The 14794-nt window shown below is 43.4% G+C and overlaps 1 protein-coding gene across 2 annotated transcripts; it reads right to left on the bottom strand.

The window, feature by feature from the left end:
* Nucleotides 1–2009: 2009 nt before the first annotated feature.
* Nucleotides 2010–11185, bottom strand: SELENOS (selenoprotein S). Of its 2 annotated transcripts, none has more exons than XM_027521296.1 (6): nt 11028–11185; nt 10258–10392; nt 8107–8213; nt 4713–4802; nt 4533–4614; nt 2010–2714 (listed from the first exon to the last, which is right to left on the bottom strand). In XM_027521296.1, the coding sequence occupies exons 1-6, from the start codon at nt 11101–11103 to the stop codon at nt 2635–2637; spliced, it is 570 nt and encodes a 189-aa protein (XP_027377097.1). In that variant the 5' UTR covers nt 11104–11185; the 3' UTR covers nt 2010–2634. The 2 variants fall into 2 exon arrangements, with proteins under 2 accessions (XP_027377097.1, XP_027377098.1); XM_027521297.1 differs by having other exon boundaries at nt 4533–4611.
* Nucleotides 11186–14794: the final 3609 nt, after the last annotated feature.

Here is a 14794-nt window from a genome sequence, read left to right as displayed (position 1 = left end):
CCAGAATTTGAGAATAGTTTTTCAAGGAGTGTACAATTACTGCAAATGATGAAAGCCAAGAATGATCCATCAGATACATGTCACCTTGAAGAGCTTTAGTGAACCTAATATAACAGCAAATGGAGGAAGAGAAATTGGAAAGAGTATAGGAAATTATTCAATAAGACTAGAAGTGCTGGGCAGGGTTGGCACAGGAGAGAAGATGAGCTGTCTTGGGAGTAAAGACCCAGAGTGTGGTGTTTCAGAAGGCAAGAGAAGGGAAAACTGCAAGAAGGGCCAATTGCTGGCAGGTCAAATAAGATGAAACGAAAAACTCCACTGAAGTGTGAAACGGGACGATCCAGGAAGAGCATCTGCAGCATTAAGCAGAGGGTGGGCAGAAACAGATGATGAATGGAGACAACTCAAAGCTCGTTCCACAGCAAAGAGCACCAGCCGGAATCAGGGTTCTGTGAATGTGATGTGGCTTTGTGCTTATATTATGATAAAGACTTGACATATTTGAGAAGCAGCTAACAGAAACAGCACAAGGGAGAATAGGAAGATAGGTAAGAGTGGTCCTCGAGGAGGGTGTAGTTCCTCTTTCCAACAGAAGCAGTTGCCTTTGGCCAAGGCCACAACTCTAGGCACCAGAAAGTTTCAACTGAAGGTTTGTGTGTCTTTTGCCCACTTACTAACGTTACTCCATGATCAGGATGGACTGGGTTATGCATCATTTAAATACACGACTACTGCCATCAGTTCCAAGTTGCAGCCCCCCCCACTGCAGCATGAGGCAGTGTTCTGCCTGGTTCAGCTATCTTCTGACCCATCCCTTCTTCCCCATGGGCCTCAGATTTTGCACCACTTCTTTCAACAGGAGCACAGAACCCATCTCCTCTGGCAACTTCAGTCCACCCTTCTGAAATATTTACTGCTCTTGACTTGTAGCACACAACACTTGGTAAGTATTCACTTTGCCACATGGTAGCTGTCTCATTAGATACATCAAGCTTGGTTTTCTATGACCCTGGCTGTACAGTCTTTGGCTATCAGGAACACAAGGACAAAACAGACTACAGTGATCAGGGTCTTGCACCAGTTGACCCTCTAAGCTAGTTTCTAAAAACCAAGGTTAACTAGAAGTACCTACCTCACGGGACTATAGTGAGGATTAACTATAAATGTATGTGCTCGGCACACAGCAAGTGCTCTTCAAACTCTATTACACAAGTTAGTTTCCTTCCCTCTTCTATTATCTCCCGATCAATTACTCACATGGCACCACCTCTCCACCACCAGTCATACTGCCAGATGCAAGGTGGGTGTATACAACTCAGCATTTCTTCCTATGTGTTTACACCTGATAATTCCTTAATTTATAGGGGAAAAAAGGAGGTTTGAGGGAAAAGTCACAGCTAATAGTATACTGAAACATGCCTTCTATTTCTAAAATGAACAGTTGATAGCTGCTTAACTAGGTATTTTCAACTACAGAAAATATTTTAAAGGAAGAACTCTTAAAAGTTCGTTTATATCCTACAGGGAATCAATCTCTCTGGACATAAATTAACAGACCTAGATGAAATATTTTAACCCAGTCTAAAACTTTCCATTATTCTTTCTCATGATCTTGACATGAAGCAGGGATCAACAAATTACAGGTGGCAGGACAAATCTAGCCCGTAAGATAAATATTTTAAAATGTATTTAATAATTCTTTAAAAATTAAAAAAATATAGACTGTGCCGCCTGTCAAGCCTAAAATCTTTACTACCTGGCCCTTTATAACATACTTCACAGAGACTCTGGATAAGGACGTAAGAAATGAGTGTGAGACAGAGGACTCACAGGGCTTCCAAAAACCCCAATGACCCCTGAGGTACTTACAGGCAAGATGTTTCTTTGCCCTATTAATGCAGAAACTCAACTCCAAGTGTCCGGTTTTGTGGATAAACCCCCAGGAGCCCTCCAGCTCTGAAAACCACTGCAGCTGTCCCACTTTTCATGCTCACTGAGGTGAGCAATAATGAGAAGAGAAAGTAAATTTTATTAACGGGAGGTTATGAATGATAAAAAGCTGTATTATGTTAGACAGACAAATTCAAGTGCATAAAGAAATTTCTTTAAATTTAATAAAGATACTGAAAATGTTCTTTTTTTTTTTTAATATTTACAGTCTCTCTTTTTTTAAACAGTTCTGTACATATAAATTTACAGAACAACCCCATCAACTGTCTGCATCAGTAATCCTTGCTGGTGGGCTCACCATTTACAAGGAAGACATCATTCAACGCAAGCTGTCACAGAGACTGTCCTCCCAGCCAGGACCTCTTAACTTGAAGGATCATTGCCAGGTCTCTTTTACCAAGATCACCAATCACCTGGAAGCCCTTAGCTACCAACTAACAAAGACCTGTGAAATCAATGAACAGTCACGGCTTCAGTGCAGCGTGACTAACTGCAATACTGCCTAGTGGCCATGTCCACACCCTATGCTGCCTTCAACCCTTGAAGTCATCAGTGTAGTTAAGAACAGAAAGAAAGCCCCTCCCCCTGGCTAATCACTGTGAAAAGCGTGCGTAAGACAATTGAGTTGAGGGTTAAGGATTCATCTTGCTAATGTCAAAAGTGACACTAACAAGATTCTTAGCCTCATCCACCAGATGAGGGTCCTCTGCGTCCAGGTCTCCAGGAACAGGTTCCACCACCTTCACCAGACAAAGGATTGTAACCTGTGATGAGATAAAGGAAGCAAAACAGTGTTGGAAACATTTCGCATCAAACAGAGGACCGTAAGCCTGATATGCAAAGCACTGCAGAGATACAATCCTACTCTCATAAACATTTTCAGAAAACTTTAAGCAACCACATGACCAAAAAAACTTTATAATGTGACTGCATTATATTGCATTGTATATACTAATCTGACTTTCTATAATGTGATTGCAGTCTGAACTGACTTGAATAAAACAAGCCATTCAGCTTCTGTTTTAACTATCAAAACATGAAAATCTCCACCAAATACACAAAAAATCTGCCCCCAAAGCCTCTCAAGATGGCTAAATTTAAGTTTATAAAGGTTTCTAACTGTAGTCCTTAATAAAACGAATACATTCAAGTAAGAACTGCTCAAGTTACAGAAAATAAATTATAAAAATCAAAACCGAATGGAACTTGCTGTTGCTTTCACCAGTCAGAACTGGGAAATCCACATGCCCCAGCCGCCACACTCATCCTTGCCCACTCATTAACTTCCTAAAGTTAATAGACATTTGGTGACCATTCTGCTCAGGCTCTAGAGTCAGCAAGACCTTAAATGAGGTGGTTTTGTTCCTTACTGTAGAATCTTTGGTCACCAACTCCCTGTGCCTCAGTTTCTTTAAGGCCTATAAAGACAGGCCATTCGAAGCCCCCAGCTCTGGACTGCTAGCAATGTTAGAGGCATGCACACAGCACACCATACATTCCATTTTCTACAATCGTCTCCTGAATACTACCACTTGTTGCTCTGCATAATGGCCTTAGAAGATTATTTCTTGCTGAAGCAAGAAAAAGATTTAAAAAAGCATTTTCTTTTCAGACATACCACTCCCCTATACAAGCCAGCTCTGAGTTCCTAACACAAAGGAAGGGATCAGAACCCAGCCTTTAAGGGCAACCCACCTTGTGTCCTGGCTTCAGAGAGCTCGCAGGCTTCACAGACTCCCCTCAGTTGTCTAAGAGGTTGGCCACACCTCTGCCTCTGTGGCACCTAGCCAGAGAAAACCCCTCTTCCCAGATAGAAAAAAGTATCTTCAGCCTAGAACTGGTTTCTTCCCAAAGCATTCTAATGCTTTTGCCCTCCCCTCTCTCCAGATGGAGGAGGAACTCCTGGCACATCACAAAGGGTTATTTATTTTCAGTTGTGTGGGAGTCCCATCTTCCCAAAAGTATGTGAAAGTCCTCAAGGATGGGATGGTACACACTGCTATGGTACCACCTAGAGTGCTTGGGGGTACTGCACACAGAAGGTCTCTTAATGAATATCTATCTGTTCATGCCTCCTTGAAGGAGTTATTTGTAAGAAACAAGGCAGCTCTGGCTGGAAAGGCCAAAACCCGTGTCCTAGGCCCCTTGACCCACTCATATGCAAAACAGGCAAACTACTCCTTGCCTCACTTAACTTACCCCTTACAGGACTGTGGGATCAAGTGAAAAACACTAAAATACAACTGCAACCATCCCAATTATTTCCCGAGAGCCTCGAGTGACCTCCTTTTTCACTGCTTATCAAATGCTAACTTTTGTGAGGCCAAGGAGGTCAGAGGCCTCCTGGAAAAAGGACATGCACCCACGTCCTTGCTGGAGGCTCAGGGGCAATAAAAGGGTTCAGCAGGCTGGTCATTTCTAGCCGCTGAAGGCTGTTTTACATCTGTTTCTTTTATTTAATCTTCATAACCTATACTTAGGAATTAGTCTCAGTTTATAGACAATGAATCAAGAAAAGAGAATCCTGTTTCAGGTAAATTTAGCCAATTATTGTTCAGAATGCTTTAATGTTTCATACTTACCTCCTCCTCGCAAAGGCTTTCTGTCAGATTTTCGTTTTGGGATGACTGATGAAGTAGAAGGCCCAGGACTGTCTTCTTCCTGCTTGAACATATACAGCCTTAAGAATCTAGTTAAGACATTCTACTCCAGGAATCTTCACCTACTTGAACATAAGTCCACTAGGTTGAAGGCTACATCACCTGAGGCTTTCTTGTATTTCCTTTATAACTTTTTCCTTCTTGCATGCTATCCCACATTTCAATCTTCTGTCTCCTTTTTTCTTCTTCAAGCTGAGGAAGAATCGCACATGATACAAAATGAATTCATAAGCTGTCATCCTTCTCAAAGAAAATATACTTTTGATAATCTGTAATTTAAATGTTCTTCAAAGTTTCATCTGCACTTTCTTCAGTTAATAAAGTAGCTGTCATCTAGTGGTGTGTGAGTTTAATTCAGATACAGAATCCTTTGCTTTTCCATACTATTAAGGAAAGCAAAAAGTGTCACAGAAGAAAGAATACAGATTCTTCTTTTAAACTAGACATTTCTGGTCATGTTGAAGAACACTGACTTGAAAAGGGTCGGTGTGGCTGGCAGGTGTGCTTTGCTGCTATTTGGTTGTGTCACCTGAGGAAAGTTACTTAACCCTTCAACTTGGAAGGCTGTGAGGAACCAATGAGAGCAAATTTGAGAATTCTCTGCAAGTAAGGTACTACGGGAGCATAAGAGAAAACTAATCTCAGTAGAAAACTATGTCCAACAATGAGCACCTGAGAAACCTTGAGCAGTGAACAGGAGGGAAATACAGCGCCCGAAGTCTTCACCTTTGCTTCCCACTCCTTGAACAACTGGGTACTGCAACTCACGTGTGCACAAAGGTCACTAACTCTCTCAGTTCCTGATGCAATCCAAACCCAAGCTTCAGTTCATTCTGGTTCCGATTAAACTGCGATGCCACAAAGATATGCAAGAGGATGCCTTAGAAAGCACATATCCAGAAATTTCTCAATGGTTCAGGGTCCATCACTGCTAAACCCAAATGCCTGTCCCTTCATGCCTTCACTGTCTGCAAGTACAGGAGGTTAAGGAAGAAACTGCTTCTTAATCTGAAAGCTGTTTTATGTTTATAGCCAACATGGAAAACACCAGAATGGTACATCAGTGACAAATTCTGAGACCACATACAAGAGAGCTGACTGAACTATGAGACAGGAAGACTGTTACTTTTCTTAAGTATACAGAACCACGTTGACTACACTAAAGTCTGTGACTGTGCAGATCACAAACTGGAAAATTCTTAAAGAGACGGGAATACCAGACCACCTTACCTGCGTCCTGTAAAGCCTGTATGCAGGTCAAGAAAGATAGAATCAGACATAAACAATGGTCTGGTCCAAAACTGGGACAGGAGTACATCAAGGAGATACGTCACCCTGCTTATTTAATTTCTATGCAAAGTACATCATGGGAAATGCTAGGCTGAATAAGCACAAGCTGGAATCAAGATTGCCAGGAGAAATATCAATAACCTCATATATGCAGATAACACCACCCTAATGGCAGAAAGCATCAAGAGCCTCTTGATGAAGGTGAAAGAGGACAGTGAAAAAGCTGGCTTAAAACTTAACATTGAAAAACGAAGATCATGGCATCCAGTCCCATCACTTCATGGCAAACAGATGGGAAAACAATGGAAACAGTAACAGACCGTATTTTCGTGGGCTCCGAAAACACTGTGGACAGTGACTGTATCCATGAAATGAAAAGATGCTTGCTCCCTGAAAGAAAAGCTTTGACCAACCTAGCCAGTGTATTTCAGAGCAGAGAGATTCCTTTGCCAACAAAGGTCCATAATCAAAGCTACGGTTTTTCCAGCAGTCATGTACGGATGTGAGTTGGACAATAAAATTGGCTGAGTAGCAAAGAATAGATGCTTTCAAATTGTGGTGCTGGAGAAGACTCTTCTGAGTCCTGTGGACAGCAAGGAGAACAAACCAGTCAATCCTAAAGGTAATCAGTCCTGAATATTCATTGGAAGGACTGATGCTGAAGCTGAAGCTCCAATACTTTGGCCACCTGATGCGAAGAACTGACTCACTGGAAAAGACTCTGATGCTGGGAAAGATTGAAGGTAGGAGGAAACGGACGACAGAGGATGAGATGGTTGGATGGCATCACTGACTCAACAGACATGAGTTTGAGCAAACTCCCAGAGATGGTGAAGGACAGGGAAGCCTGGCGTGCTGCAGTCCATGGGGCCGCAAAGAGCCAGACACACGACTGAGAGACTGAACAAACAATACAGAACCACAACTTTAAAACTCAACACAGCCTTCTATCCTTTCTCCAATTTTAGGAGGCTCACATTACAGTTTTTAAAAACAATCTTTTAAAAGCTTTTCCCCCCAGCTACATCAGCAAACTGGGTAAATGATCAGGCTGTTTTACTAACGCAAAAAAGTCAGACCCTCAAGTCATTAATTTTGACACGTAGCAGGAACTGAACTTACTCTTGGGCTCTAGAAACAAAACAATTAAATATTTCTTAAAAACTTTAAAACACTTGCTAAAGTTTTTTTTAGAAACAAACAAAAAATAAAACTGCTTAAATATAGCATCTATGTGTATTATGCTGCCATTTCTATGGAAAAATGATATAAGCATGCGTTTATATATGAATAAAATATTTCTGGAAAAATACCTAAAATACTTCGCTCTGTCCTTTCACTCTGGGCTCCAGCCACGATGTGGATACCAACCATGCACTAAGTGACCATGCAGAAAACAAAAGCCACCAGCGGTGGCAGAAAGGCATTCCTTTCTGGAAATACCAGAGACACAGGCAAGACCAGCAGGAAGACCAACTTCTCTGGTTTCCTTCTAAGGGGATAAAGAGGGGCCCAGAAACATCTGTAATAAAACCAGAAAGCGGAGCCTACACTTAGTTGCTTCAGTTACACAGACTGGGGCCAACACAGTAAGTGTGACTTCACACCTGTGAAGAGCAGCACAACCCACCTGGCTGCTCAGGTCACTTCAACAGTAGCCCCTGGTTCTTCCTCCCCATCACCTCCAGAACTGCCCATCACTCCCACAACCAAACCATGTGTTTAACAAAAGTCTTTCAGAACTCCATCTTCTGCTCTCCATCTCTACCCTAGGCGGAGTCCATTGCCACCCTCCCCTGGCTCTTCTTTAATCCACTGAAGAGTGGCCCCACCAAGTCAGGTCCTGTGAGATGCAAAGCTTGAAACCAACCATGAAGCAAGATGCTGAATGTGTGTTCTGTGTCTGGTGGTACGGCTCCTGCACATAGCACACGGTTTTATGGGCAAAATACTGCTATAAGGGAACCACTTAAAAGTAAAAACATAAATACAAGAGTATTTAAGAGTAATTATTTAAGAGCATTTCACCCCTGAACATTAAGAAATTACACAAGTAAAACATGCTGAGCAATACTTAGCTAAGTGGAAATGATTCAGCCTAAAACTGTTCCCTTTACCCACCATAATGTGAGTGCATGCACACACATACACACTTTTACCAACTAAACCTCAAATATCATGTACTCAAATTAAAACCAGTACATACCTGTCTTAATTTCTCTTTATGCTTTTCAACTTGTGCATTTAATTCTTCTTGCATTTTCAAACGAGCAGCTGCTAAAGCCTCCTGTCGTTTAACAACAATATCAGGTTCTGAAAAGGCAGAAAAAAATTGAAATAAAGCACTTTGTAAAATATAAAATGGAAACTCTTGAGATCTATATTAGAAGTGTACAGAAATCAAACAATACAAAAACCTTTTTTAACATGAGTAAGTCTATCCTTCTGCATGTATTTAATTACTGCCTAAAGGGGAAGGAGACTATCACATAGCCTCAGTTCAGAGTCCTTGTTAAAATACTTACAGCATCAGAAATCTCTGTTCACAACAGATTTCTGGGCTCTCTGAGCAATCCCAATTCAGAGAATCTGGCCTGGGCCCTATGATTCAAATATAAGTGGTGCGGCAGCCACAGCGAAATTTGATTTCACATCCAGGATACCTCCTAACTCCCAGCCTCTAGGCTGACCAGAATTCTAGAAATAACCAAGGGAAAGCAAGTTTTCTGATCATTAGCTATCACCTAATTAGTCTAGATATATACCAGAAAAAGGGAAAGGTATTTAGGTATTCTATTCTTGTTTCTACAGAAAAGAAAAATTCTGCCAACTAGCGTTAATAGAAATGACCGCCCCAGATATTTATTTTTATCTGGTTTATACAACAAAGCAAATTACCCAAAAACACAATCAAGTTTTCTGTTTTATGCAGACCACTGTGTTTAAGGAGCACTAAGGGGAACTACACAGTAGTGTGACTAATTTTCTAAACAAAGAAACAAACTACAACTATTATGTTCACACCAGCACCATCCAAAGGATATGGGATGACCATTACCTACAGACAGTAAAAAGCAATGGAAAAAAGGTCATTTAACTGAATCCACGTACAACAGAACACAAAATAGGTATGGCTGGGTGGGTGTGGGTTTGTGTGGTGGCAGAGACGAACAGAGCTTTACTTTTAAAAATGAAACTATACTTCTACTTTATAGAAATGTGAATTGTAACAACATTTGAAATTGCTGTTTTATTCTTAGAAAAAAAGAAATTATGTGTGGATTTTTTAAACCTAATTTTCCTAACAAAATTGTACAACACAAAGTACACCTTTCACTGCACATTTACTTTGTGCAACGCTTCCTTAAAACAAACTCTTCTGAGACGCCCATCCCATTATATTATAAATCCACTCCTCAGCTGTCAGCAGATCACAGTGACAGCAACGGCTGTACCAGGTGACTGAAGCTGTTCTCTAACCTCACCCACGTCACATTATCCCACAACTTAAGCAAGATTTACAATTGTACTTTGTTTTTTGGGATATACAGCCAACAACCAAAAATACTGAGATGATGGAAGGACCACAGGGTTTCATGGGAGAGGAGAGTAAAGGAATTTTTTAGGTCCTTCTGCTAATGACTACTATTATGTTATGATGTTTGTTTCTTCCCCAGCTTCTTAACTGTGGTGACTCGGATCACTGACGATTAGCATTTATTTAATTATACTACTATTATCAAAATACTGAACATTTCTTTTGACTATGTTCTCAGAAACTGTAACTTCTAACAAGTTAAAAGGCTGTTTTAGAGGGAATGAGTTTTTTAAACAGCCATGTGTAAATCTGCCATTAGGTCTGATGAGTAAGTTTTGAAAAGCAGAATGCAGTGGATGTGAGGAACTAAGGCTGAGTTTCCTGTCACTCACTAGGGTTCTAGAGATAACTGAGAGTTAGTAGGCACACCCATAATATGCAGAAGCTTTGACGTTTTCATTTTACTCTCTCCTGTAAATAAAGAATGATGCAAGCAGAGGGTGTTCTACACATTATTAAGCAGGTTTTTCACCCCATCAAAAACTCTGAAATTAAAAAAAAACACACTACTGCAATTCACCAAAATCAACTTCAGTTTACCTCCCACACGGATTAGACTGATACCTCTTACTCGTAACAACAGACTAACTTATAAATACTACAATAAGTACGGGTAAAGCCACGCCTTCAGTCCTCTTCCCTGGAAAATTCCATGGACAGAGGAGCTTGGCAGGCTACAGTCCATGGCCCCAAAGACTCGGACACAACTGAGTGTACACGCGCGCACATGCTCATACACACACACACACACATACTAACCCAGAGCAGCGGCAGCTTGATCTAAGTGCCTCTGCCTCAAGGCCCTCAACCGGGTGGAAAGCTTCTGAAACACCACGTAGAGAAGGATGCAGCTGAAGACGATGTACCAGCCGTAAGTGGCCAGCAGGGAGCCCACTGAAAAAAATAAGTTTTCAAGAAACTAAAAATGACACTTCCACCGAGCTTTCCTAGCGGAAGACTTCCTAAGAAGGTAGTTAAAACAGCGAGAAGTACAATCCAGGGATCCCTGAGAAGGTGCTTCTCAGCCCTCTGGGGAATCGGAGGGGCAACCCCGGGGCAGGCAGGGCTCGTCAGCCGGGTTTTGAAGGATGACGGAGTGTGTCCGAATCAGGAAGGGAAGGGCTTTAACGATCCAGGCAACGTACGGAAAAGGGTAGCCGCGGGGGGCTGGCACAGGGCAGAGTTTGGGGGCGTGCGCAAGAGCGCGGTGGTGGGGGAAGCGCGGCTTGGCGGCAAACGTCAAGGACCCTGTGAGCCCAGTAAACCGCGACCCGGAAGGGCTTGAACCGCCTGTGTCGCGCGAGATAAAGGACTCGGGCAAACAAGGGCCGACAGCAAAGCCCAGGGAAGCCGGGCTCCGGGCGAGCCTCCGCGCGCGCCTTCGGCCCACCGCCCAGGCCTGCTGGTACCGGCCGCGTCTGGCCTCCGGCCGGCCCAGCCCACAGCGCCGTGTAAAACTACTCACTGAACATGGCGGCGAGCCGGCGATGAGGACGCGGCCCCGCGGCCCGCGACGCGCGCCCACTCACCCGTGACGTGAAGGAAACGCAGCCCCTCGGTCTCGAGGGTGGGCCGCGCGGACAGCTGATCCCCGTCCCGCTCCATGGCGACGCAGCCCCGGCCAGACCCGCGCCGCACACGCCCGCCGAGTCAGCGCCGGCCTTCGCCTTCCGGCAGGCCCCTAGTACACGTGGCGCCCGGGGCCGGGTTTCCGGCCTCCCGGCCAATCGGGTGGCTAACCGGCCCGGACGCCTGGAAACGCCTCGAGGGCGTGGCCGAGGCGGGCTGAGCCCTCCGGGGCGGCACCGGGAACCCGAGGGGCGCCTTACACCCTGCGCCGCGTCGGATATTTACTCTCGTACTGATTGGACACCGAGGTCTCAAGACGTTACCTTGGGCAAACAGGATTTGCGTCCACGCCCGTGCTCGCTGGCACCTTAAGCAACTGGGACTTCGCAGATTGGCAACTCCCTGCTGTTACGGGTTCCAGCGTAGCCCTTCCGCTGCCTCTGTTACCTTTCAGAGTTGGGAAAGTCCCCGCTAACCCCCCGCCATTCTCTCCTCCAGAATCAAAACCTCTTGGGAAAGAATTAGCGTTAACAATGGCTCCAACACGCCTTGAATCAATAATTACTAAGTATTATAAGACATTACAATTATTTATAACAATGTTTTGTCTTTTCTCTGCCTGCGATGCCCTCCTCCACACCTTTCCACTCCTCTCTTGGAGCCCTACCTTAACCACCCTCTATGGAATTTGACCTTGAGCGTATTTTGGAGGAGGATTTAAAGTGAAAATACTCCGCTGTGTCTCAAAAGAAGGGTTGAGGATTAGGAAGAGAATAATGAGCAGATAATGACTGATTCAGAGTGCTCTGCCACCTTGGCGAGCACAGACATGAGCCTGGGGTATCCTTGGGGGATTCCACCGCTGGTTTCACTAGCAGTTTCTCAAAAGACTCACAGAACGACAATTTCAGGCTTGTGTCAGAAAACAGGAGAAGAGAAATGGGCTTCTGGAGAAAATTGGGAAATTGAGGACTCTGGATTTTATCAATTAAGACTGTGAAGACCCATTGATTTGCCTTTAGAAGTGTAGGGGAAGCACACTGATTGAAACTGCCAACCCTGGCCAGGCACCATAGCAACAATTTTCATGAGTTGTTTTATGACCGGAGATCCTGGTAAAAGAACATGGAACTACGAAGTCACCACCAACTGGAAGAGTTTGGGAAACGTCAAAAGGAGACACCATGTGTACGACTACCTCCCAGAATGGTTGTCGCTGCCATCCATCTTGCTGAGCAATGAGAGTGCAACCAGGAAGGGCTCTGAATCAGAATGCTTGGCCAAAGACAACGTGGAAATGAATCCCATCTGCCTGTTCAGTTCAGTTCAGTCACTCAGTCATCTCCGACTCTTTGTGACCCCATGGATTGCAGCACGCCAGACCTCCCTGTCCATCACCAATTCCTGGAGTTTACTCAAACTCATGTCCGTAGATTAGGTGAGGCCATCCAACCATCTCATCCTCTGTTGTCCTCTTCTGCTCCCACCTTCAATCTTTCCCAGCATCAGGGTCTTTTCAGACAACTAAGTTCTTCACATCATGTGGCCAAAGTATTGGAGAGTTAGCTTCAGCATCAGTCCTTCCAATGAATATTCAGGACTGATTTGCTTTAGGATGGTCTGGTTGGATCTCCTTGCTGTCCAAGGGACTCTCAAGAGTTTTCTTCAACACCACAGTTCAAAAGCCTTAATTCTTCAGTGCTCAGCTTTCTTTGTAGTCCAACTCTCACATCCATACATGACTACTGGAAAAACCATAACTTTGGCTAGACAGACCTTTGTTGGCAAAGTAATGTCTCTGCTTTTTAATATGTTGTCTAGGTTGGTCATAACTTTTATTCCAAGGAGCAAGCATCTTTTAACTTCATGGCTGAAGTCACCATCTGCAGTGATTTTGGAGCCCCCCCCCCCCCAAATAAAGTCACTGTTTCCACTGTTTCCCCATCTATTTGCTGTGAAGTGATGGAACCAGATGCCATGATCTTAGTTTTCTGAATGTTGAGTTTTAAGACAACATGTTCACTCTCCTCTTTTATTTTCGTCAAGAGGCTCTTTAGTTCTTTGTTGCTTTCTGCCATAAGTGTGGTATCATCTGCATATCTGAGGTTATTGATATTTCTCCTGGCAATCTTGATTCCAGCTTGTGTTTCATCCAGCCCGACATTTCACATGATGTACCCTACATATAAGTTAAATAAGCAGGGTAACAACATACAGCCTTTACATAGTCCTTTCCCGATTTGGAACCCGTCTGTTGTTCCATGTTCAGTTCTAACTGTTGCTTCTTGACCTGCATACTGATCTTTTAGGAGCCAGGTCAGGCAGTCTGGTATTCCCATCTCTTGAAGAATTTTCCATAGTTTGTTGTGATCTACACAGTCAAAGGCTTTGGCATAGTCATAAAGCAGAAGCAGATGTTTTTCTGGAACTCTCTTGCTTTTTCAATGATCCAAAGGATGTCAGCAATTTGATCTCTGGTTCCTCTGCCTTTTCTAAATCCAGCTTGAACATCTGGAAGTTCATGGTTCATGTACTGTTGAAGCCTGGTTTGGAGAATTTTGAGCATTACTTTGCTAGTGTGTGAGATGAGTGCAATTGTGCAGTAGTTTGAGCATTCTTTGGCATTGCCTTTCTTTGGGATTGAAATGAAAACTGATCTCTTCCAGTCTTGTGGCCACTGCTGAGTTTTCCAAATTTGCTGGCATATTGAGTACAACAGTTTCACAACATCGTCTTTAGGATTTGAAATAGCTCAACTGGAATTTCATCACCTCCACTAGCTTTGTTCATAGTGATGCTTCCTTCCGAAGGTCCACTTGACTTCTCATTCCAGGATGTCTGGCTCTAGGTGAGTGATCACACCATCATGATTATCTGCGTCTTGAAGATCTTTTTCTGTATAGTTCTTCTTATATAATTCTTGCCACATCTTCTTAGTATCTTCTGCTTCTGTTAGATCCATAATCGTGCCCATCTTTGCATGATATGTTCCCTTGGTAGCTCTAATTTTCTTGAAGAGATCTCTAGTATTTCCCATTTTATTGTTTTTCTCTATTTCTTTGCACTGATCACTGAGGAGGGCTTTCTTCTTTCTCCTTGCTATTCTTTGGAACTCTGCATTCCAGTGGGTATATCTTTCCTTTTCTCCTTTGCCTTTCACTTCTCTTATTTTCTCAGCTATTTATAAGGCCTCCTCAGACCACCATTTTGCCTTTTTTGCATTTCTTTTTCTTGGGGATGGTCTTGATCACTGCTTCCTCTACAATGTCACTAACCTCCATCCATAGTTCTTCTGACACTCTATCAGATCAAATCCCTTGAATCTATTTGTCATTTCCTCTGTATTATTGTAAGGGGTATGATTTAGGTCATAGGTTCTCTTATTTGCTAGCCTTTAATGACACATTCACAGGATGGATTGAAGCATTCCCTACCAGGACATAGAGAGCTGCAAAAGTCTGTAAAGCTCTGCTAAAGGAAATAGTGCCTACCTTTGGGCTGCCTTGATCACTTCAGAGGGACAATGGGCCCTCATTTACAGCCATGATATCCCAGAACCTGGCCATATGCTTAGGAATGAAATATCACCTCCACACATCATGGCAGCCTCAAGCCTCAGGGAAAGTATGCTGTGCTTAGTCACTCAGTCATGTCCAACTCTTTGCGACCCCATGGACTGTAATCCATCAGGCTCCTCTGTCCATAGGGATTCTCCAGGCAAGAATAC

The sequence above is a fragment of the Bos indicus x Bos taurus genome, chromosome 21 (genome assembly GCF_003369695.1).
Source record: "Bos indicus x Bos taurus breed Angus x Brahman F1 hybrid chromosome 21, Bos_hybrid_MaternalHap_v2.0, whole genome shotgun sequence".
In the NCBI taxonomy this organism is placed as follows: Eukaryota; Metazoa; Chordata; class Mammalia; order Artiodactyla; family Bovidae; genus Bos; species Bos indicus x Bos taurus.
Note: the sequence above shows the minus strand (reverse complement) of the source record. Positions and strands in the feature narration are given on the sequence as shown.